General features: G+C 40.0%; 1 protein-coding gene across 1 annotated transcript; it reads right to left on the bottom strand.

Annotated features, from left to right (window-relative positions):
- Nucleotides 1-303: 303 nt before the first annotated feature.
- On the bottom strand, nucleotides 304-26,491 carry LOC129923937 (uncharacterized). The gene is made up of 4 exons (XM_056017130.1): nucleotides 26,339-26,491; nucleotides 24,546-25,143; nucleotides 6,544-6,659; nucleotides 304-1,176 (listed from the first exon to the last, which is right to left on the bottom strand). The coding sequence occupies exons 2-4, from the start codon at nucleotides 25,087-25,089 to the stop codon at nucleotides 1,093-1,095; spliced, it is 744 nt and encodes a 247-aa protein (XP_055873105.1). The 5' UTR covers nucleotides 25,090-25,143; nucleotides 26,339-26,491; the 3' UTR covers nucleotides 304-1,092.

Here is a 26,491-nt window from a genome sequence, read left to right as displayed (position 1 = left end):
ATAAAACGGAAAGGAAAAAGAAATGCGAGTTTTTGTTTATGTCCTGTGTACTGTTTACCTAGCAACATGCAACCTTTATCAGCACACATCTGCTCATTGATACAGTAGGCCTACATAATGCAGTTGGCATCTCATTCGCACTACAGTAAACACAGCGCGCAAACCCACGATTCATTCCACAAAACAAAGTTTAAACAAAGTTTTTACTAAACCACTTTTTACTTTGGGCCATCTTCTGACACAAACTTTTGAATACTTCCACCCTCATCTTTTCTCTACACAAATCACAGTCAAAACTTCAACAACAAAAAATGAATATTTTAATTAAAATGATGAATTACATTTGATAGTAATAGTTTATAGAACAAAGTTACATCTCTAAAGTGTCATTCTCTTAAATCTCTGCATTTAATAGTCAAGTGAATCAAGAAACAAAACACAAAGTTGCAGAAATGTCTTTAGAAAAATAATGTGATTTTTTTTCACCTTTTATAATTTTGTGTATGGTGAACTGTAAGACATCAACGTCTATTCAGTTGTTATTTAATGAATGAGTTGTTATATACAAGCATTCTCCAGTTTAATTAATGAAGTTGTTATATACTAGCATTCTCCAGTTTAATTAATGAAGTGGTTATATACTAGCATTCTCCAGTTTAATGAATGAAGTTGTTATATACTAGCATTCTCCAGTTTAATTAATAAAGTTGTTATATACTAGCATCCTCCAGTTTAATGAATAAAGTTGTTATATACTAGCATCCTCCAGTTTCCTTTTGTCAACCCCTTTTAAAGCATTTTTTGCCACACTAAGTCGAAATTTCATTTTTATTGAAGTGTTTTGTACGTAAGAAATCTGTTTTTCTTTCCAGACACATTCCATTCATTTTGTTCAGTCTGTTTCTACCAGGCATTGGTTTTGTTTGTCCTCTGAATGGACTAAAACAGATTTAATGACTACTCACAAAATAATGCTAAAAAATATGTGAGAACGACAGTGAGTTTTTTAAAATCACATTTTGTGTTTATCAAAAAGTCAATGGTGAATAATAATCACATATACATAATTCTCCTTGAGCCACGTGACCACGTCTACAGAAAAGGGTACAGAGCAAGAGGTGAGATGTATTCTATGTACACGTGTCCATCTTCGACTTTGACAGGATAGACTTGTTGCTGGGAAAGGAACAAATTACTTTGATATTAACAATAAACTAAAACTTTCAATAAGTCTACCTGTCTGTCTTTTGATTTCATTACTTTTTAAAATACCAGTACGCCTATCCACTACCATCCGTCCAAGCATTAACCCTTGCACTGGCCAGTCAGCTCGTCCTTCAAACAGTCTGTCCATCCACTCGGTCGTCAATCTGCCCGTTCAATTTCGACCACTATCAATCTGAGACCAATCGTCATAGAAGGCCTGAACACTGACCTGTGACGTTGCAACCTGTGGGCAGTGGAGACCAATAGCTCTTTTGTCACCTCACATGTCTGTACGACGTGACAACGAGCAATTCGTCTCCACTGCCCAAAGGTTGCGACGTCGCAGGTCAGTGTAGAGGTCTAGTATAACGAATGGTCTCGATCATACAGCCATTCATTCATTTCCATATCTCGTCAGCTGTGGGGCTGATAATGTAGCAGCGGTTTTTAATGAGGAATGGAGAGGGGATAAGTCATTGGATCACAAAGAGAAGGGGACTTGAAGCTTGTAGATAGCGAAAAAAACAACAACAAAAAAATAAAACAACGACTGCCCCCTCTTTCCAACCTAACAAGTAGACTAATTCAGACAAGATTTCATTGTACTCTTATACCTATCAAACATTTGCTATCACCTCAAATATAATTTGTACCATTCGGTTATTTAGGTTATTTAAAACACCAACCAATACGAGTCGTATGGAACAGAACAGGGTCCATAGGTTTGCATGCTGAAATTGCAGCAAGTGTTATTGAACGAACGAACTATAGTTGTTGGAAAGGCAGTTGCATTATATTGTAACGACTCTCTTCATCCAGGCTTTCTCGAAGGGAACTTATCGAATGGCCTGCAGGTCCACATAGGTAAATTTGTCAAAGACAAAATCATCCTCATCCTTGCATGTTTGTAGGGCAGACTGGTAACATTCAACTTGCAAAAGTTAATTATTTGCGGCATTAGGTTCCATTTGATTTCCTTGACCACCATCTTTAGTCTTGGCACTGGACAAATGTCAGTTCCGTCCAGAACTTGTCAATAACCTTCAACATGTTAATGTCCATCAACTGTTGCATCAAGATTTATTGGATTCTTCTGACCACCATCAGGGCTTCAATAGCTGATCTTGGCTATTGGAAAACGTCTGTTAGGTTCAGACCTTGTACGAACATTAAACGTGTAAATGTCTCTCAACTGCTTTATCAGGGTTCAATGGGTGTTCATGACCAACACCAAGGGTTCTCTCGCTAGAATTGGCATATGGACAAACGTTTTTGGAGCTAGACTTTATTGATGGGTTTCTTGGCGTTTGCACCCCCCCCCCTTTTCCCTGTAAGCATCTGCAACACCAGGGTGCAATTATTAAGTTTCGAATTTAAAGTCCACAGCAACAGGCTTGGTTGCAGACCCAACATTGTCGATTGGGGTACTCATAGAAAGTGCATCTTAAGCAAACGTTACAGTTAAACTTGTTTCTGGTTTCTTCGTCTGCTCCTTTCTCTTTCTCTTTCTCAAGTCTGTACTTATTGTCTTCAGAGTCGGTTGTATCTTCACCAGCGTCGTAGTTGTAGCTGCCTGTTTTGTCACAGCCTTGGACGGGTAGAAATTCGATGTTCAAAGATGGTGCAGCTCGTCCATCTTTCCACGCACTTTGGTTGCACAAGGTATCTACCACCGCATCCAGAGTTTTCAGCAAATGGCTCGTCACTTCCTTTACCGAGGTATAGATCTGTTCAAGCCAGGTACACATCTGTTCAAGCCTGGTACACATCTGTTCAGGCCTGGTACACATCTGTTCAAGCCAGGTACACATCTGTTCAGGCCTGGTATATATCTGTTCAAGCCAGGTACACATCTGTTCAAGCCTGGTATAAATCTGTTCAAGCCAGGTACACATCTGTTCAAGCCTGGTACACATCTGTTCAGGCCAGGTACACATCTGTTCAAGCCTGGTACACATCTGTTCAGGCCAGGTACACATCTGTTCAAGCCTGGAATACATCTGTTCAAGCCTGGTATACATCTGTTCAAGCCAGGTACACATCCGTTCAAGCCTGGTACACATCTGTTCAAGCCAGGTATACATCTGTTCAGGCCTGGTATACATTTGTTCAAGCCTGGTATACATCTGTTCAAGCCAGGTACACATCTGTTCAGGCCTGGTATACATCTGTTCAAGCCTGGTATACATCTGTTTAAGCCAGGTACACATCTGTTCAAGCTTGGTATACATCTGTTCAAGCCTGGTACACATCTGTTCAAGCCAGGTACACATCTGTTCTGGCCTGGTATACATCTGTTCAAGCCTGGTATACATCTGTTCAAGCCAGGTACACATCTGTTCAAGCCTGGTACACATCTGTTCAGGCCAGGTACACATCTGTTCAAGCCTGGTATACATCTGTTCAAGCCTGGTATACATCTGTTCAAGCCAGGTACACATCCGTTCAAGCCTGGTACACATCTGTTCAAGCCAGGTATACATCTGTTCAGGCCTGGTATACATTTGTTCAAGCCTGGTATACATCTGTTCAAGCCTGGTACAGATCTGTTCAAGTCTGGTATACTTCTGTTCAAGCCAGGTACACATCTGTTCAGGCCTGGTATACATCTGTTCAGGCCTGGTATACATCTGTTCAAGCCTGGTATACATATGTTCAGGCCTGGTATACATCTGTTCAAGCCTGGTACACATCTGTTCAAGCCTGGTATACATCTAATCAAGCCTGGTATACATCTGTTCAAGCCAGGTACACATCTGTTCAAGCCTGGTATACATCTGTTCAAGCCTGGTACACATCTGTTCAAGCCTGGTACACATCTGTTAAGGCCAGGTACACATCTGTTCAAGCCTTGTATACATCTGTTCAAGCCAGGTACACATCTGTTCAAGCCTGGTACACATCTGTTCAGGCCAGGTACACATCTGTTCAAGCCTGGTATACATCTGTTCAAGCCTGGTACACATCTGTTCAAGCCTGGTATACATCTGTTCAAGCCTGGTATACATCTGTTCAAGCCTGGTATACATATGTTCAAGACTGACACACATCTGTTAGTTGAATTTGTTCAGCGTCGTACTCGGTACTCATGGACATAATCTCGTCCCGCAAGGCTCCCAACTTTTCTTGCATGCTACTGTTAACCTGTTCTTGTTTGCTACTGGTAATCTGTTCTTGCATGCTACTGGTAATCTGTTCTTGCATGCTACTGGTAATCTGTTCTTGCATGCTACTAGTAATCTGTTCTTGCATGCTACTGGTAATCTGTTCTTGCATGCTACTGGTAATCTGTTCTTGCATGCTACTGGTAATCTGTTCTTGCATGCTATTGGTAATCTGTTCTTGCATGCTATTGGTAATCTGTTCTTTCATGCTACTGGTAATCTGTTCTTGCATGCTTCTGGTAATCTGTTCTTGCATGCTACTGGTAATCTGTTCTTGCATGCTACTGGTAATCTGTTCTTGCATGCTACTGGTAATCTGTTCTTGCATGCTATCGGTAATCTGTTCTTGCATGCTATCGGTAATCTGTTCTTGCATGCTACTGGTAATCTGTTCTTGCATGCTACTGGTAATCTGTTCTTGCATGCTACTGGTAATCTGTTCTTGCATGCTACTGGTAATCTGTTCTTGCATGCTACTGTTGACCTGTTCTTGCATGCTACTGTTGACCTGTTCTTGCATGCTATTGTTGACATGTTCTTGCATGCCACTGGTAATCTGTTCTTGCATGCTACTGTTGACCTGTTCTTGCATGCTACTGTTGATCTGTTCTTGCATGCTATTGTTGACATGTTCTTGCATGCCACTGGTAATCTGTTCTTGCATGCTACTGTTGACCTGTTCTTGCATGCTACTGTTGACCTGTTCTTGCATGCTACTGTTGATCTGTTCTTGCATGCTACTGTTGACCTGTTCTTGCATGCTACTGTTGACCTGTTCTTGCATGCTACTGTTGACCTGTTCTTGCATGCTACTGGTAATCTGTTCTTGGATGCTACTGGTAATCTGTTCTTGCATGCTACTGTTGACCTGTTCTTGCATGCTACTGGTAATCTCTTCTTGCATGCCACTGGTAATCTGTTTTTGCATGCTACTGTTGACATGTTCTTGCATGCTACTAGTAATCTGTTCTTGCATGCTACTGGTAATCTGTTCTTGCATGCTACTGGTAATCTGTTCTTGCATGCTACTGGTAATCTGTTCTTGCATGCTACTGGTAATCTGTTCTTGCATGCTATTGGTAATCTGTTCTTGCATGCTACTGTTGACATGTTCTTGCATGCTATTGGTAATCTGTTCTTGCATGCTACTGTTGACATGTTCTTGCATGCTACTGGTAATCTGTTCTTGCATGCTACTGTTGACCTGTTCTTGCATGCTACTGTTGACCTATTCTTGCATGCTACTGTTGACATGTTCTTGCATGCTACTGTTGACCTGTTCTTGCATGCTACTGTTGACCTGTTCTTGCATGCTACTGTTGACCTATTCTTGCATGCTACTGTTGACATGTTCTTGCATGCTACTGTTGACCTGTTCTTGCATGCTACTGTTGACCTGTTCTTACACGCTACTGTTGACCTATTCTTGCATGCTACTGTTTCTGATTCATTGTTTTTAATATTTAGAAGATCTGTTCTGTTTGAAAAAAATAAACTGATATTTTTTGAAAGAAAGCTGTTGACTACTATCAAGCTTAATTCTTTTATTTTAATAATTATATTATTATTTTATGCGGCGAAGACTGTAGGAAAGTAAAATATTGCATGGTTATTGCGCTCTGTTCCAATCTCATTAGTGAAGAAGGTCATTCAAGACATTCAGTTCAGCTTGATTCATTCTTAAACAAACTATGCCAGTAGACGTCTCCAACCATACTGTGCCACAAAGACATTAAAGAACGAAAAAAAAACATAACGAGGGCATTTTTTAAAAAAACTTTGCAATGTCATAAAAATAAGAAAGAGTGAGTTAGTAAGAGTGGAGAGAGGAAGGTGGGGACAGTGAAAGATTGATTGGTCTCACAGAGAGGCAAGGGAGCTAAGCACGTTCTGGGGGAGACTACCCTGTGGTCTAGCCTATGATGTGAGCAAGTTAATTAGTTTGTCCGTCTTTAACTCTTTGTATCCAAGTGTATTAGGAAATGCTAAATGATTCGTAATATGTCTGATAGTTTCACAAGTACATCTAAATAGACAGTTGCGGTAGAATAAATAGCAATCAATAAAGGCCTTAATTAACTAATTGTTCAATATTGATTCAATATTCATTTATATTTGAGCATGGTAGATATATGTACTATATAGATTACACAATCATTGCTTAGAGTGCCACCTTGAGTCCAATCTCAGAGGCTCCTGTTTCCAACTCAAACATGTAGGCATGCCAGGGGCACATAATGTGACAAGTACCTCTATACTCCTCTATGTCTCCTTCAAACAATGGACCGCCTGTCAAATAAAAACGAAATTTGTGTATAATCATAATCGGGAGAAGATTCAATGGCGCTCTCTAGATGGTTTTCAGAATAAGATTTATTTAACTCTTTCTCTCCTAACTAACGATACCAACGTTGATTTCACCAGAATGTGGTAAATAATTACGGAGAGAAAGAGTTAATAAAGGACTACGAACAAAAACAAAGAATAAAAAAAAAAAAGAAAAACATACAAAATACTTTAAAACATACAACAAAGCTTATATGAAGGGAAGTTGTATCAATTCGTTTGAATCAGTCATGTCATTGCGTTTGCAATAAAGAAGAATAAATCTGTGCGATTACAAATATTTGTACCAATTGTTTTTGTTAAGCGCTATTTCTTGCTTTTAGCTTTCTTAATACGCTATGGTCCTGTCACTTCTCTGGACCCGTTTGGAAAATGGGGGGTGGGGGGGATGGAGAAAGAAAGGACTATCTGGTTGAATTTTACCGTGATCATTTTTCAAAGCATTCATAAAAAAAAAAGGGGAACAACTTCATTTCGAACTCATGACTCAAGCCTCTTCAATCCGACAGTCTAACCACTCTGCTAGTGAGATGCGTATGAAAATAGAAGATTTTATAGTTATGTATTGTTCAGTGCAATCAATCCACATTTGTATATCCGACTAACTTTCCCACATTGACTTTTATGAGGTAAACATGTCTACAAGACACTGTGCGGGGTTCACGTTTAGAAAAGTGATGATTCATAGATAGGCCCAGGGAAGGCCAAGGTAACACAAACATATACTTGAGCTTACTATAAAATATACTATTATGTTTTAGACACCATACTAAGTTACAGCCAAGAACCTTCTAGCTATTTTAGTATAGTAAAAGCAAGTGAAGTGTCCCATGCAGACCTTGCGGTCTATAGATAGGACAGATGATGTAAACTTCATCTGTTTCTATGGCCAACGGTAAACGATGGTGTCATATGGCTTTTAATTTCTCCGACTAATGTCAGGTATCCATTAGAGTTGGATGGACTAGGAGGCGTCCTCAAAATCCCATTATTCAAAATCCCGGTCTTCACCGAGATTCGAACCCGAGAAGCGAGGAAGATTTAGTGTGATTTTAAACTAAGATTAATAAATTAACATTATCAAGCATGTTGAAGCATGTCATATTGAAACATCTCTGTAGTCATTTAAATAACATTTACTTTGTGCTTAGACATTATATTTTAGACTACTAATAAATGCCTAATTATTATTAGTTATTTGGGTCAATTTTTAGATTCTAAATGTGAAGGAAACTGTACTTCAAAATCACGTTAGCCAATTAAATAACAGAATTCGTAGCGAAAGAGCTAAGGCTAAATCGTGTGGTATGCGCTCTGGACTGTTGTTCGATGGTGACGAAGATTCCGGACTAGAGCCCTGCCTGATGCCCTCCCACACACACACCTTCCTGAGGATGTCTGTGGCATTTTACGTCTCGAGAGAAAGACTTTCCCCTTAGCAACTTCTTGTGTGACTGAATCGGCCAATCCTTGATACACAGCTGCGGTCACAAGTTCGGCCTATGTAAACACCAGGCGCCGTTGCATAAGCTAGGATGCAATTATCTTCAAATAGCAAAGAACATCGGAAAAGTATAAAATAAAAAAATAAAATAAAATAATCATCAAAATTGAATCTACAGTGCTGAAAAGTCCACCTTTTAAAATACGGAGTTTATCGACTTTTTTGTGTCACACCATGATAGCAAGGTATTGATAAGTTAGCCGCTATAGAAGAAAAATATAGTTATGTCTATTTTTAGCGGCCCCCGAAAGAGGAAAACGCTATTAGTTTTGTGTGGAATGTCCGTGTGTCCCGTTTAGATCTCGTAAATTAGAAAAGATAGTCAAAATCTGACATCATAATATTTAAATCATTCAAAGTTCTGATGCAACGGCTACTTTTTTCTTTTCTGAAAGCGAAAAATCTCATTTTTAAAATAACCTACGCAAGCAGTTTTTTCATAAAAATACACCACTTTTACAACTATTCACTATTAATAATGACAAACGCAGGAAGCTTCTTAGCATACACATAAATAATCTACAACCCGACATAACAGTAATAGAACACTGAACTAAAGGATTTTTTTTTGGAGGATTAAGAGATTGTTCATTTACAAAACAATTAGAGCAATTATATAATCATTATCAGATTTCATTGGTACTCTGGATTTTTACAATTAATCTTGCCCCTCTCTTAAAGAAGAACGAGAGCGGAGATGGCCGGTGGGGGGTATTATTATTAGGCGATGGATCTTTAAAAAAAAAAGAAAACAAAAGTAAACACTTACAAAATTGTAATATTGAAAATATGCGTAAGCCTATTAAGTTAAATAAAAATGTTCCTTGTTCAAATTTAACATATTATTTGTGAAACACCTTTCGGTCGGGATGTGGAAATCTGAACATACCTAAAGTACTATTTAAAACAATAACCAACCTTTAAAAAAAGTTGGTTTGCGTAATAAGTTAAGGCATGTATTTATTAAATACCTCAACTAGAGTTATAAAGAATGTGCACATAAACACAAGGAGAACAATTATTATCTTTAGGAGAGAAGACAATTCCGCAACCACCAGGGACTAATACTAACACAGCCAACCTATACAATACTCTGCTTATGCCTATGACCAGGGCCGCCGCGATGGTTGTGGCCGCCTGCGTGCGAAATTTAAAATGCCGCCACCCCCCTCTTTTTTTTCTTCAAAAAGAAATGTATTGCGACTGAGCGGGGCACTACCAAAAGCTCCCGTTAATGTAAATCCATTTGTGTAGATCATACTTATTTCCAATTTTAACATTGCATTTTTTTTCTATTGCATAGTTACAAATAGCTTCTCCAGTTGTATCAGTAATTGGGCAAAACCCCAGAAAATATTCATGTATTGCAACATGATGTGTATATAAGAAACAGTAGCAATAATAGTAGTGATTAGTTCGGTATGAGACCAATCTGGGGTAGAATCTAATGTTTTGTGAAAGTATATGTGTGCTTAGGCCCATATATACAATTTCAAGGATTTTATTTTCTATTTTACTCAAATTTTGAGTTGCCAGTATTAATTGATACAAATATCCTTTTGTGTGTAAAACTATTTGTGAATCTTTTAAAAGCTAGACATTGCCGATAATAATTCGTTCTATCAAGGATTGCCAAGGGTGCTTTTCAAAATCATGCATCCTTTAATGGTTGCATCTATTGTTGTTTTCTTTTAAAGAGCATTTAAAAAAAAATTCTTTCTGCATTATAATCGTGTTTTTTTTTTACAACTAATATGACCCTAATCATTTACTCATTTTGTACCTGTAATGTCGTCTTTATTTATTTATTCCTAAAACAACCTTTGAACTTTTTACAACGTTCCATAAACTTTGATTATGATTATCACGATTGTATTTTGGAGAGAAGTGCATTGTGTCCACAATCATCTGGCATACGCGAATTAGGAGGTGCCTACAAATATATTTAACACACCTCTAGGACAAAATGAAGCAACTCAACGCTGAGTATTTTTCTTGAATTGATATAAGTAAAATTGATATAAAATAAATAATTCTAAGTACTTATAGCCTACAATGACTTGAAATAAAACACAGGCAAGGTTTCTCAAACATTTCCGGTTGGCGGACCCCTACAAGACAAACTTTTTCGTTCTAGCCCCCATTACAACCTGGGGATCTAGAGAAGCGATTGGGGGGGGGGGAGGGTTAAGAGTTGTATAAAGTTATTTCTGGAGATAGAATTGAACATTCGGCAGCTTTACGCTCAAGTCGGCAAGGGATCTGATTTTGGGCCCGGCCTGAGCGTATTCCGGTGTTTTCAGCTTCAGGAACTCTTTCTCCTGGAGTTTACATCTTTTTCCATTAATAAGAAGAAGGAATATAAAAAAAAGGTAAATATTAATGAGTTTTCTTTTAGAACGCACTATTCATCCTAGTAAAAAATAAATCTAGTAATAAAGAGGCAGCCCTGGTCAATAGTATTATTCGAGGGACATTCTAGGTATATATAGAGCACGGTCGTCTGTCACGGGCGTGATCTCTTTTAAGATCATCTTCGTGCTAAGTAAGACGTTTTTGTCTCGGAGCTTTTTTTTACAAAAAAAAATTGTCACTATAGTGAAGTGCAATGGTCGAAAGAAATTCGACCAATCTCATATAAAAAAAAAAGAATCCAGAAGAATCACACTAGCGGTGACGATTTGAATTTTTTTTTCAAAAATGTTTATTCCATATTGTTGAATACGCCTCTCGCGAAAATGGATAACTAGCGACAATGAAAATAAAACATTCTTTTCGCCGCCCACCCCATTTATTGTTGGTCGGTCGTTGGCTTGTTGCTCCAAACAGCTAGCAGCCTACAACTTGATGTAGAACTACATCTATGATGAGCCAAGAATAGTCTACGTTTAACTAACAGCCATAACATAAAACATAAAAGTGGACATGTTTTTAACATTGAATTGTTATTACTAGATATACTTACAGGGCAAGATATTGACAACAATATTTATATGTAGTAAATAGATACTAAGAAGAAAAAAACGTTTTGAATGCTCTGCTTCTGTAATCGTCATTCAAAACAAATATTACAGACAACCCGCGAAGAGTCAAGGTAAAAAATATGTAGGCGCCTATAGAAAAACCCTTGGGAATCCCTCGCGCGCTGCTCTATTTTTTCTTATTAAAAGTTTCCCAAATAGCTTCTTATGTACGAATATCATTTTTTAAAAATAGTTATCAAAGTATAATGGAATAATTAGAATTTAAATAAAATGTTAAAATATTTGAGTAATTTTTTTATTAAACTAAAAATTAAAAAACAATAAAGGTAATCTTGGAATAATGATTTTACCGCCCCCTACATTCAGCTGCATGCGTGCAATGCACACATTATACAATATGATCCCATCACTTATCACAGTGCCCTATGATCCCATCACTTATCACAGTGCTCTGTGAGCCCATCTCTTATCCCAGTGCGCTATGACCCCATCACTTATCACAGTGCTCTATCATCCCATCTCTTATCACAGTGCTCTATGATCCCATCACTTACCACAGTGTTCTATGATCCCATCTCTTATCACAGTGCTCTATGACCCCATCACTTATCACATTGCCGTATGATCCCATCTCTTATCACAGTGCGCTAAGATCCCATCACTTACCACTTTGCCCTATGATCCCATCTCTTATCACAGTGCGCTAAGATCCCATCACTTACCACATTGCCCTATGATCCCATCTCTTACCACAGTGCTCTATGATCCCATCACTTACCACATTGCCCTATGATCCCATCACTTATCACAGTGCTCTATGATCCCATCACTAATCACAGTGCGCTATGATCCCATCACTTATCACATTGCCCTATGATCCCATCACTTATTACAGTGCCCTATGATCCCATCACTTATCACAGTGCTCTATGATCCCATCTCTTATCCCAGTGCGCTATGACCCCATCACTTAATCACAGTGCTCTATCATCCCATCTCTTATCACAGTGCTCTATGATCCCATCACTTATCACAGTGCTCTATGACCCCATCACTTATCACATTGCCGTATGATCCCATCTCTTATCACAATGCGCTAAGATCCCATCACTTACCACAGTGCTCTATGATTCCATCTCTTATCACAGTGCTCTAAGATCCCATCACTTACCACATTGCCCTATGATCCCATCTCTTACCACAGTGCTCTATGATCCCATCACTTACCACATTGCCCTATGATTCCATCACTTATCACAGTGCTCTATGATCCCATCACTAATCACAGTGCGCTATGATCTCATCACTTATCACATTGCCCTATGATCCCATCACTTATCACAGTGCTCTATGACCCCATCACTTATCACATTGCCGTATGATCCCATCTCTTATCACAGTGCTCTATGATCCCATCACTTATCACAGTTCCCTATGATCCCATCACTTATCACAGTGCTCTATGATCCCATCACTTACCACATTGCCCTATGATCCCATCTCTTACCACAGTGCTCTATGATCCCATCACTTACCACATTGCCCTATGATCCCATCACTTATCACAGTGCTCTATGATCCCATCACTAATCACAGTGCGCTATGATCCCATCACTTATCACATTGCCCTATGATCCCATCACTTATTACAGTGCCCTATGATCCCATCACTTATCACAGTGCTCTATGATCCCATCTCTTATCCTAGTGCGCTATGACCCCATCACTTAATCACAGTGCTCCATCATCCCATCTCTTATCACAGTGCTCTATGATCCCATCACTTATCACAGTGCTCTATGACCCCATCACTTATCACATTGCCGTATGATCCCATCACTTATCACAATGCGCTAAGATCCCATCACTTACCACAGTGCTCTATGATCCCATCTCTTATCACAGTGCTCTAAGATCCCATCACTTACCACATTGCCCTATGATCCCATCTCTTACCACAGTGCTCTATGATCCCATCACTTACCACATTGCCCTATGATTCCATCACTTATCACAGTGCTCTATGATCCCATCACTAATCACAGTGCGCTATGATCTCATCACTTATCACATTGCCCTATGATCCCATCACTTATCACAGTGCCCTATGATCCCATCACTTATCACAGTGCTTTATGATCCCATCTCTTATCCCAGTGCGCTATGACCCCATCACTTATCACAGTGCTCTATCATCCCATCTCTTATCACAGTGCTCTATGATCCCATCACTTACCACAGTGTTCTATGATCCCATCTCTTATCACAGTGCTCTATGACCCCATCACTTATCACATTGCCGTATGATCCCATCTCTTATCACAGTGCGCTAAGATCCCATCACTTACCACAGTGCTCTATGATCCCATCTCTTATCACAGTGCTCTATGATCCCATCACTTATCACAGTGCTCTATGATCCCATCTCTTATCACAGTGCTCTATCATCCCATCTCTTATCACAGTGCTCTATGATCCCATCACTTATCACAGTGCTCTATGACCCCATCACTTATCACATTGCCGTATGATCCCATCTCTTATCACAATGCGCTAAGATCCCATCACTAATCACAGTGCGCTATGATCCCATCACTAATCACAGTGCGCTATGATCCCATCACTTATCACATTGCCCTATGATCCCATCACTTATTACAGTGCCCTATGATCCCATCACTTATCACAGTGCTCTATGATCCCATCTCTTATCCCAGTGCGCTATGACCCCATCACTTAATCACAGTGCTCTATCATCCCATCTCTTATCACAGTGCTCTATGATCCCATCACTTATCACAGTGCTCTATGACCCCATCACTTATCACATTGCCGTATGATCCCATCTCTTATCACAATGCGCTAAGATCCCATCACTTACCACAGTGCTCTATGATCCCATCTCTTATCACAGTGCTCTAAGATCCCATCACTTACCACATTGCCCTATGATCCCATCTCTTACCACAGTGCTCTATGATCCCATCACTTACCACATTGCCCTATGATTCCATCACTTATCACAGTGCTCTATGATCCCATCACTAATCACAGTGCGCTATGATCTCATCACTTATCACATTGCCCAATGATCCCATCACTTATCACAGTGCTCTATGACCCCATCACTTATCACATTGCCGTATGATCCCATCTCTTATCACAGTGCGCTAAGATCCCATCACTTATCACTTTGCCCTATGATCCCATCTCTTATCACAGTGCGCTAAGATCCCATCACTTACCACATTGCCCTATGATCCCATCTCTTACCACAGTGCTCTATGATCCCATCACTTACCACATTGCCCTATGATCCCATCACTTATCACAGTGCTCTATGATCCCATCACTAATCACAGTGCGCTATGATCCCATCACTTATCACATTGCCCTATGATCCCATCACTTATTACAGTGCCCTATGATCCCATCACTTATCACAGTGCTCTATGATCCCATCTCTTATCCTAGTGCGCTATGACCCCATCACTTAATCACAGTGCTCTATCATCCCATCTCTTATCACAGTGCTCTATGATCCCATCACTTATCACAGTGCTCTATGACCCCATCACTTATCACATTGCCGTATGATCCCATCACTTATCACAATGCGCTAAGATCCCATCACTTACCACAGTGCTCTATGATTCCATCTCTTATCACAGTGCTCTAAGATCCCATCACTTACCACATTGCCCTATGATCCCATCTCTTACCACAGTGCTCTATGATCCCATCACTTACCACATTGCCCTATGATTCCATCACTTATCACAGTGCTCTATGATCCCATCACTAATCACAGTGCGCTATGATCTCATCACTTATCACATTGCCCTATGATCCCATCACTTATCACAGTGCTCTATGACCCCATCACTTATCACATTGCCGTATGATCCCATCTCTTATCACAGTGCTCTATGATCCCATCACTTATCACAGTTCCCTATGATCCCATCACTTATCACAGTGCTCTATGATCCCATCACTTACCACATTGCCCTATGATCCCATCTCTTATCCTAGTGCGCTATGACCCCATCACTTAATCACAGTGCTCTATCATCCCATCTCTTATCACAGTGCTCTATGATCCCATCACTTACCACAGTGCTCTATGATCCCATCTCTTATCACAGTGCTCTATGATCCCATCACTTATCACAGTTCCCTATGATCCCATCACTTATCACAGTGCTCTATGATCCTATCTCTTATCCCAGTGCGCTATGACCCCATCACTTATCACAGTGCTCTATGATCCCATCTCTTATCACAGTGCTCTATGATCCCATCACTTACCACAGTGCTCTATGATCCCATCTCTTATCACAGTGCTCCATGATCCCATCACTTATCACAGTGCTCTATGACCCCATCACTTATCACATTGCCGTATGATCCCATCTCTTATCACAGTGCGCTAAGATCCCATCACTTACCACAGTGCTCTATGATCCCATCTCTTATCACAGTGCTCTATGATCCCATCACTTATCACAGTGCTCTGTGAGCCCATCTCTTATCACAGTGCTCTATGATCCCATCACTTATCACAGTGCCCTATGATCCCATCACTTATTACATTGCCCTATGATCCCATCTCTTATCTCAGTGCGCTATGACCCCATCACTTATCACATTGCCGTATGATCCCACGTCTTATCACAGTGCGCTAAGATCCCATCACTTACCACATTGCCCTATGATCCCATCTCTTATCACAGTGCGCTAAGATCCCATCACTTACCACATTGCCCTATGATCCCATCTCATATCACATTGCGCTAAGATCCCATCTCTTACCACAGTGCTCTATGATCCCATCACTTACCACATTGCCCTATGATCCCATCTCATATCACAGTGCTCTATGATCCCATCACTTATCACATTGCCCTATGATCCCATCACTTATCACAGTGCCCTATGATCCCATCACTTACCACATTGCCCTATGATCCCATCTCTTATCACAGTGCTCTATGATCTCATCACTTATCACATTGTCCTATGATCCAATCTCTTACCACAGTGCCCTATGATCCCATCATTTATCACAGTGCGCTAAGATCCCATCACTTATCCCAGAGCCCTATGATCCCATCTCTTATCACAGTGCGCTAAGATCACATCAATTATCACAGTTCGCTATGATCCCATCTCTTATCACAGTGCCATATGATCCCATCTCTTATCACAGTGCGCTAAGATCACATCAATTATAACAGTGTAAATGTGTAATGTAGTCAGTATGACAGAACCTACATAACATAGCAATACAAATGTAAACAAAAATTTTTTTTGACAAAAAATCAAAAACCGTTTCCACAAATGTGTTAAAAATATGGCAATTTGCAATCTCCCCTACTAAAGAGCCTCCAGTGTTTGTTACTATTAATAGTGAATTGTTGTAAAAGTTGTGTATTTTTATGAAAAAAATGTTTGCAAAAGTTATTTAAAAAATTAGATTTTTCGCTTTTAGGAAAGAAAAAAGTAGCTGTTGCATCAGAACTTTGAATGGACTAAAATATTATAATTTCGGATTTTCACTATCTATTCTAGTTTACGAGATCTAAACGGGACGGACGGACAGACGGACACACATTTTTCACACAAAACTAATAGCGTCTTTTCCCCTTTCGGGGGCTGCTAACCAGTTGTTTTTTTTTCAATTCAATACAATCCTGAAATGTAGTTTGAGTTGTAAAAATCAGTTGGATTATTTTTTTTAAATGTTGTGTAAGTTTGACATTATAAAAATGTATAGATAAAATGATTTTAGACTAAATAACATGTTCAATATTTTTAAATTCTCTATTCCAATGGTATATGAAAAAAAGCATTAATTTAATTATTTAAACAATTCTTTTTAGCGATAATTTAGGTCTAATAAGCAATTTGAATCTATTTTCACTAGGTCGAGGAGTCAATGGGAAACATTCTAGAAGTTGTCAAAGAGAGAAAACAATGCTGTTTCTTTTTTGGAGACTGGCAAGCAGGCAGACCTCGGTGGCGTCTATGTCCGAGACTTCTGGGCAGGGTTAGGTAGCGCCTATGTTCGAGACTTCCTGGGCAAGGTTAGGTGGCGCCTATGTCCGAGACTTCCTGGGCAGGGTTAAGTGGTGCCTATGTCCGGACTTCCTGGGCAGGGTAAGGTGGCGTCTATGTCCGAGACTTCCTGGGCAAAGTTAGGTGGCGCCTATGTCTGAGACTTCCTGGGCAGGGTTAGATGGCGCCCATGTCCGACACTTCCTGGGCAGGGTTAGGTGGCGCCTATGTCCGACACTTCCTGGGCAGGGTTAGGTGGCGCAAGCTCAGCCAGTACGCCGGCTCCTGTTTCCACGTGACTTTAACAAGCTTCACCTCAAATATCTGCCCTTCTGGAGGCAGAACATAGCGAGGTTCCGCTGGTACCACTATCACAGGCAGGTAATGGAGAACGAAGAGCTGGCCAAGACATTTCCTCACTTAAAAGGAAAACTGCATGTACCACTTCCAGAGGAACCTCAAGTTTACTAAAGCTTTACTATAAATGTTATGTATAAAATAGAATAAATTTGTCGGAGTTGAACTATTTTATGATAGGAGTAATGGTTGTTATACTTTGAGGTCCAAAAAATGTCTAGAAGTGAAAATTATACTCACAACCTTAATCTTCAAATACAAACAGAAAATCTAAATAAAATATTCAGAAAGACACAAAGATAAAGGCACATTTTTCGTTCCATATGCTAGGACAAATTTGTATAAATGCTCCTTCTTTCATCCTGCTATTAGAGCATGGAATGGGTTGCCTGAGCCAGCCAGGAGAACCAATGACTTGGCAGAATTCAGGTCATTGGTTAACATGCATGACTAGATGCATGGCGCGCAGGAATTAATCATCTTCTTTTTGAAGTAACGTCTGTATTTTATAAGATAAGAAGAAGATAAGAGTTTCTACTGTGCTTGATAAACAACGAACTATCTCAATAACTTTTTGTATCCGATGAATTAGATCTAGGCTGCTACAACTTTCTAACAGGATGACTGAGTCCTCTGAAGTCTTCGACACTTTATTATTGTTTTCTGTATTGTGTATAAAATGGTAATGCAATTAATATTGCCAAAACAAATAAATAAAAGGTGACGTCGATCTAAATTTTTCTTGTCTTTGAGGCTGTTGAAATACTTCGTAACAGTTAAAAATTAGATCTATAGCCCTAGACACTATTCAAAAATTACTCGATTAACAAAGTAGCAACAGTTAATCACTTTTATTAACTAGCCCCACGTCAAACAAAGAGACAACCCTAGGTTCGCCTAGGTGTCACATTTTTAGATGATTTCTTTTAAATAAGAATGTTCCAAATTTCTTAAAAAATAAACATACCTACATCTCACAATCAATGTTAATCGTGATCAGTAACCTTAACCCTAACCTTGTTTTAATAAATAATTAACTACTTAATAACTATAACTTTCAACAAAATTGATGTCTCTTGAAACTCGTCTAGTTACCATGGAAACAGAGATCACCTATAATCACAAATGAGGGAGAAAAAAAAACGGTGGGGTGATGGAGGAGCAGTCCAGTTTTATTCCACCACATTTCATCACAGTTGATTTCTGTAGCTGGGATAATTAATATTAGTAGAGGGAAAAAAAAGGTAGTGTAAACAGAAATATGTTTGGCAGCATAATGAATTAGGCCTACACTTAGGGATAGGTAATTAAGCCTTTTTTTTTTGAAGCTTATTTAAAGGAGACCGTCCTCAAAATGGACTAAATATGCTTTAACACACAGTGACCGTAAGATAGTAGCCTGAAAACATAGTAGGAGGTCCAAAATATAGAGTAGGACAGAGTGAGTGGGAGGCATACAAAAAGTAGACTCAGAAGGAGAGAGAGAGTGAGTGGGAGGCATACAAGAAGTAGACTCAGAAGGAAAGAGAGAGTGAGTGGGAGGCATACAAGAAGTAGAAGGAAAGAGAGAGAGTGGGAGGCATACAAGAAGTAGACTCAGAAGGAGAGAGAGAGAGAGTGGAACGCATAAAAAAAGTAGACTCAGAAGGAAAGAGAGAGTGAGTGGGAGGCATACAAGAAGTAGACTCAGAAGGAAAGAGAGAGTGAGTGGGAGGCATACAAGAAGTAGAAGGAAAGAGAGTGAGTGGGAGGCATACAAGAAGTAGACTCAGAAGGAGAGAGAGAGAGAGTGGAACGCATAAAAGAAGTAGACTCAGAAGGAAAGAGAGAGTGAGTGGGAGGCATACAAGAAGTAGACTCAGAAGGAAAGAGAGAGTGAGTGGGAGGCATACAAGAAGTAGAAGGAAAGAGAGAGAGTGGGAGGCATACAAGAAGTAGACTCAGAAGGAGAGAGAGAGAGAGTGGAACGCATAAAAGAAGTAGACTCAGAAGGAAAGAGAGAGTGAGTGGGAGGCATACAAGAAGTAGACTCAGAAGGAAAGAGAGAGTGAGTGGGAGGCATACAAGAAGTAGACTCAGAAGGAGAGAGAGAGAGAGAGTGCAAGGCATACAAGAAGTAGACTCAGAAGGAGAGAGAGAGAGTGCAAGGCATACAAGAAGTAGACTCAGAAGGAGAGAGAGAGTGAGTGGGAGGCATACAAGAAGTAGACTCAGAAGGAGAGAGAGAGTGAGTGGGAGGCATACAAGAAGTAGACTCAGAAGGAGAGAGAGAGTGAGTGGGAGGCATACAAGAAGTAGACTCAGAAGGAGAGAGAGAGTGAGTGGGAGGCATACAAGAAGTAGACTCAGAAGGAGAGAGAGAGAGAGAGTGCAAGGCATACAAGAAGTAGACTCAGAAGGAGAGAGAGAGAGAGTGGGAGGCATACAAGAAGTAGACTCAGAAGGAGAGAGAGAGAGAGTGCAAGGCATACAAGAAGTAGACTCAGAAGGAAAGAGAGAGTGAGTGGGAGGCATACAAGAAGTAGACTCAGAAGGAGAGAGAGAGTGAGTGGGAGGCATACAAGAAGTAGACTCAGAAGGAGAGAGAGAGAGTGGGAGGCATACAAGAAGTAGACTCAGAAGGAAAGAGAGAGTGAGTGGGAGGCATACAAGAAGTAGAAGGAAAGAGAGAGAGAGTGGGAGGCATACAAGAAGTAGACTCAGAAGGAGAGAGAGAGTGAGTGGGAGGCATACAAGAAGTAGACTCAGAAGGAGAGAGAGAGAGTGGGAGGCATACAAGAAGTAGACTCAGAAGGAGAGAGAGTGAGTGGGAGGCATACAAGAAGTAGACTCAGAAGGAGAGAGAGAGAGAGTGGGAGGCATACAAGAAGTAGACTCAGAAGGAGAGAGAGAGAGTGCAAGGCATACAAGAAGTAGACTCAGAAGGAGAGAGAGAGTGAGTGGGAGGCATACAAGAAGTAGACTCAGAAGGAGAGAGAGAGAGTGGGAGGCATACAAGAAGTAGACTCAGAAGGAGAGAGAGAGAGAGTGGGAGGCATACAAGAAGTAGACTCAGAAGGAGAGAGAGAGTGAGTGGGAGGCATACAAAAAGTAGAAGGAAAGAGAGAGAGAGTGGGAGGCATACAAGAAGTAGACTCAGAAGGAGAGAGAGAGAGAGTGGGAGGCATACAAGAAGTAGACTCAGAAGGAGAGAGAGAGAGTGCAGGGCATACAAGAAGTAGACTCAGAAGGAGAGAGAGAGAGAGTGCAGGGCATACAAGAAGTAGACTCAGAAGGAGAGAGAGAGAGTGCAGGGCATACAAGAAGTAGACTCAGAAGGAGAGAGAGAGAGTGCAGGGCATACAAGAAGTAGACTCAGAAGGAGAGAGGGGAGGGAGGGGGAAGGTGGAGGTTGAAATTGTAGTTTTTTTTTGGTGACGTTGAGGATTTTGTATATATATTATATGTATATATGGCTCCTGTCTCATAAGACAATGGATGCGCCCAGATGAATCACTGGTTTTTGTGTCGTCTCGAAACGGGGCAGAATCTGGTGTGACTGATCAAGCCGATTCTAAAGTTTGTAACAGTTTTCTTTTTCTTTCTCTTGACAAGGTCGCGTCGTTACTTCTGCTCTTCGCTTACACATCTCCATGCTGTTCGGTCTCGCTTGCAGACATCTCTATTGGTTAGTCTTTTGCAAGCCCTGAGTCTGACTCCCTTCACAAGCTCAGCATATACGATATCTTTAGGGTTTCTACCATCTGGCATGCGGGTGACATGTCCAAGCCATCGTGGTCTTCTCTGTGTCAGGAGAGCATAGATGCTGTGCATATTGGCCAATTTCAAAACGTCCTGATTGGTAACATGATCCCTCCAGGAGATGCAGATTATGCGTTACAGGCAGGTAAGTTGAAGTTATTTGATCCACATGTCAAATTGATTTGTGGAGCTGTTTTTTTTTCCGTTTGGGCACTTCCTAAGCATGAGCTCCGTTTTTTTCAGGTTGATGGACAGCCTCAGCCAACTCACTGAAGGCAATTTGAAGTTTCTGCTCGGTGCTTGCAAGAAGGACGCAATCATCTCTCTAATTTTTGTACGGGAGAGCTAGTGCCGTATGTTTAATAAACTGCAATCGGTGCGGAACTTGATGTAGATGCTCTCATGCACAGTGGCGTAGCATTAAGGGTGGGGGAATAAGGGTCCAAATGTGAGAATGGGGCCCTTATGAGTGTCCGAAATGTTTTTGCATTAAGTATTATCTCATTATCTCATGCCATGGTGTCGAATATCAATGCAGAAGCCTTTAAAGAGGTCAAGCCCTCCCGGGTCCCCAAATCCATAGCTATGCCACTGCTCATGGAGGCGTCGCCTCATTTAATTTAGCATTGCTCGAAGAATATGGGAAAGGGTGTTGAAGCAAGCACACAACCCTGCTAAACACCAATCTCTATAGAGAAGTGAGTTGATATGGTACCATTGCATCTGATTTGAACTTTTGATCCTAATGCACTTGCTTTCGGTTAGCGATGATTCTTGGAGGGCATCCGAGCCATCACGACTCATTCTGAGAGATGAATGCAGCGTACAGGTCCAAGTTCTGCTCCCTACATTTTTTTCCTGCACTTGACGCAAGACGAAACTCCCGTCCAGATGTGCCTCTACCAGTCCAGAATCCACACTGACTTTCAGTGAGCACATTGCCTATTACAGAGCTGATCAATCAGTCAAGGAGTATTCTGGCAAGTATTTTTCCTGCTACTGACAGTAAGGTGACGTCACGGTACTTTGAGGAGGCGATAAAATACTAAAAACGACTTCTGGCTTAATGTGTTTTGCAATTAGTTAGAAAGCTTACACTCTATTTACTCCCAAAATAGTCCAATAAATTAATGCTCATGCTATTATTGATTAACTCTTTCTCTCCGTAATTATTTACCACATTCTGGTGGAATCAACGTTGGTATCGTCAGTTAAGAGAGAAAGAGTTAATACGTTTTATCATTAAAACGATTTACGCTATAACTATTTTGATTGAAAAAGAAATGATGGCATTGGAAATTTCTCGCGAAGAACGGATCAAACACAAGTAAAGGAGTTTACAAGAAAACAGCAAGTTCATTGTTGTTAAAAATACAGTCAGAGGTTTCCAGGATCTCAAATTCCAACTTCTTGTTATCCTGTTAGCAGAGAAAGCGTTAGGATTCTTATCTTATATAATACAGACGTTACTTCAAAAAAGAAGACGATTACGTCCTACGCGTCATGCATTTAGTCATGCATATTAACCAATGACCTAAATTCTGCCAAGTCATTGGTTTTCCTGGCTAGCTCAGGCAACCCATTCCATGCTCTAATAGCACTAGGGAAGAAGGAGCATTTGTACAAATTTGTCCTAGCATATGGGATGAGGAATGTGGATTGTCAAAGGGGGGGGGGTCTGTTCAACCGTCAGCGCGGGATTTTAGCCATTGGTCAGTAGAAAGAGTCTCAGTCTCAGTCTCCTGGGCAGCGTCATTTCTCACCCGAGCAGCTACACGTAGAACACGTCAGCATGACCCACTTTAATAAAGTAGTTTCAACACACACACACACACTAAAACTGGTCCAAAGAAATCGGTATTGATCGGTATCAGCTTCTCGTAGGAAACAAAGATGGTCAATAATAATGATGATTTAAATGACAAAGACACGTTCACCTTGTCACACGCACTAGCAGACACACACACACGGCTCTAATTTTGATTCTAATCACAGTCAGTAAATATATTCTTAACTGCCTAGTAAATAAGTTAAAGAGTAGCCTAATACATTTTAGAGATGTAGGAAAAAAAAGGTAGATGGATAAAAGAAAGACAGAAAGCGAGATATATATCTATCTAGAGAGAGAGACAGAGAAAACATAAAAAGGAAAGAAAAACAGAGAGAGCGAATAAAAAAACAACAACTTTTTTTGCACTCTCACTTCCTACTTCTAAAAAAAAAAGATTAAAATGAGAGTTCGAGCTATCTCAGAGACTCATGCAAGTCCCGATGGGTCCGTCCATGGGCCCAAAACGTCGGTAAACTCTGACAGCACAAATATTAAAAACTACAAACAACAAGCTACCAATAATCCCATTCCTAAGTCCCTCTCTACAAAATGGGGATGTTAAAACATGATAGCCTGCCATCACTAGCACCCAATGTGTGAGGCCTTGATGTCGACCTTAATATGGCATGATTTTCTACAATTAGATAAAGTGATAAGAAATTTGTCAACATTGAAGTCCTAGTGAGTCTGTGCTAGTTACTGAATAAATGATCATCTTGTGAATGTGAGGGATATTTTATATACAAAATTTTTTTTTTTAATACCCCCTAACTTTATGTCTATAACGACATATTAGATAATTTTGTAAGTAAACCCTTCGTCCCTTATTATATAAGTCAAATAAAGTGCCTACACTAAATATATAAACCTTTAAGTTACATTAAAAAAAAAATAAAACGAAATAACAGAAAGAAATTTTTTCTAGGTCTCATCTATTTCTCGGTGAGATACATTTAATACTACATGTAAATACAAAACTAGAATGGGGTAAAGATACAATGTAATACAGGCAGCTACTCTTAACAAAGACGTTGTGACATAACTGAGGTTACTAACCGATAAAAATGAGAAAACCCAGTTAAACTTGAATAAGGAAAATAGTAGTTAACTACTCATTTCTTAAAAATTAACAGGCTTCCATGGTAAAAAATGTAATGAATTTCTAGACAACTCACCCATATGAGAACACCAGGCTTCCATGGCATAAAATTTAATGAACTTCTAGACAACTCACCCATATGAGAACACCAGGCTTCCATGGCATAAAATGCAATGAATTTCTAGACAACTCACCCATATGAGAACACCAGGCTTCCATGGCATAAAATGTAATGAATTTCTAGACAACTCACCCATATGAGAACACCAGGCTTCCATGGCATAAAATTTGCCAGCACGAAAGAAAAGTGCTAGGTCTTTGTTTTGTCCCAGTTTGGAATGAATTCTTCGACACTTTGTTCTCTTCAGTACCTCGTACTCCCCAATGTCTCGCCATGCGGGCGCCTCCTCCACAGCTAGTATTGTGGATAGTTTCTTTCTCAATCTCTTCCCAGAGTCTAGGTCAGCACTGCTCAGTTTACGCGCCAATATCGCATCGATTTCATGATTGATCTGACTGATACTTCTGGATATATTTTCATTGTTTTCTTGTGCTGACGATGGGATACTGTCACTAGATTTGTGCTCACCAGAAAGTGTCTCAGATTGCGAGTCTGTGCTGTCTAAAAGGTCTGTTCTGTTAAAGTCTGGATTACAGACATTCGAATTAGAAGATCTGTCAATGTCTGTTTTGATGGATTTTGAATTCGCTGAAATGTTTAATTTAGATGTGCATGAAGAAATTGGATGAACACAACTGCTGCTTTGGTCTGAAACATCTTTCAGCGATGAGGCCATGTTAATAACTTGTCAATAGTCACACAGCTCAAAATTCGTGGATCAACATTAGCTCTGTAAGAAAAAGTGAATGATTTGATTTTAATTCAAGATTCTCCTGTAAACTTGTAGAAGAAAATGTTTATAATAAACTGCTTCAAAATTCGATACATGTATGTAACTTAACTTACACAAAAATCTATTGCTGTCCACCCAAACTGAAAAAAGTAATTGTTTCTTTCCACCAAAGTATGAAAGATACTGGGCCCGCTTGCATAAATATTTACTATGTGTTTAGATACAAATGTACGTATTAAATGTTCATCAAAGCTCTTCCATTTAGTCCTTTTTTAATCGGAAATAGTGTTTCGTAGATAATTTAAAAGTCTTTCGTATATTAGAAAAGTTTTTTTTTAGAGATAGAATCGGAGAGGCTGCAGTTCCCAATCCCACCCCCAAGGGGGTCTAGTAGAGTTTGAGCTCCCCTCTTGAGGTCCGTGGCGGATCCCTGCCTCCAAGACTTTTCCTGCGTTCGGAGCTTCAGAGCTTATTTTTTCTCCTTCAGTAAAAAGAGAACAAGTTTAGAAAAAGGTAAAGTAAAAGGGCTGGGACAGAGCAATATTGAAGTGTTTTCTTGCAATAGAGCACACTACTCATTTACATCCCTACCACGTGCAATGTTCACTCGCTAGAGCCAACTGAGAGCAATGTGTGCTACCGTTCTTCGCCTATCCACTTCCCTGGGCTGGCGTTTCCACGGAGGCGCCGGTAGCTGGAATTCCTCCGGGAATGTCTCTCCAGAATAGGGCTCTAAAATCATACGAAAAAATGCTCTAAGAGACGAGCCATGTCTGAACGAGGCCAACAAAATGTAGGCCTACTTACCGACAAGACAAAATTAAGCAATGCAAAGTTAGATTAACCAGATGCTTATACCAACCAGATGAAATATTGAAACGTTTATATTTCTTCCAATTTCATAGTCATCTCAGTGAAGGAGATTTTTAACATACCACCCACTCCCCCTTTTTTGTTTACCCCAAACTGGATTAACACACGAGTATGTTAGAACATAAGAAATGGTTGTTGTTTTTATAAGAAACAACTGCAGTTTTAACATTATCTTTGAAACAAACAAAAAACAATGGTTTAATAGATCTAGGTTTAATACTTTTCAAGTCTGAGAAACATGCCATTGGAAAAAAATGGTAAATAAACCTAAAAACTGAACTAGATCTAGATCTAAGTAGAATGCAAAACTATCACTTACCGATGAACTCATAAATCTGCTTTAACTTATGCATATCGTCTGCTACTGCCACCAAATTGTCCAAAATACAGGAAGTAAAAACATCCGCAAGGGAAGCCACTCTCCCCACTGTGCAAACGACGTCTGGAATATCCAGTCGGTTGCAAAGTGAAA

The sequence above is a fragment of the Biomphalaria glabrata genome, chromosome 18 (assembly GCF_947242115.1).
Source record: "Biomphalaria glabrata chromosome 18, xgBioGlab47.1, whole genome shotgun sequence".
Lineage (NCBI taxonomy): Eukaryota > Metazoa > Mollusca > Gastropoda > Planorbidae > Biomphalaria > Biomphalaria glabrata.
The sequence above is the reverse complement of the archived record's forward strand: the minus strand, read 5'-3'. Positions and strand labels throughout refer to the sequence as shown.

Bases quoted from the DNA above. Each gene is read 5' to 3' on its own strand.
- LOC129923937 (XM_056017130.1), bottom strand. From the start codon at position 25,089: ATGGCCTCATCGCTGAAAGATGTTTCAGACCAAAGCAGCAGTTGTGTT. The intron at 6,660-24,545 runs GTGAGTTGTCTA...TTTATTTGACAG, and splicing joins AGCCTGGTGTTCTCATATGG to GCGGTCCATTGTTTGAAGGA. The intron at 1,177-6,543 runs GTGGCACTCTAA...TTCCTTTCCCAG, and splicing joins CCTCTGAGATTGGACTCAAG to CAACAAGTCTATCCTGTCAA.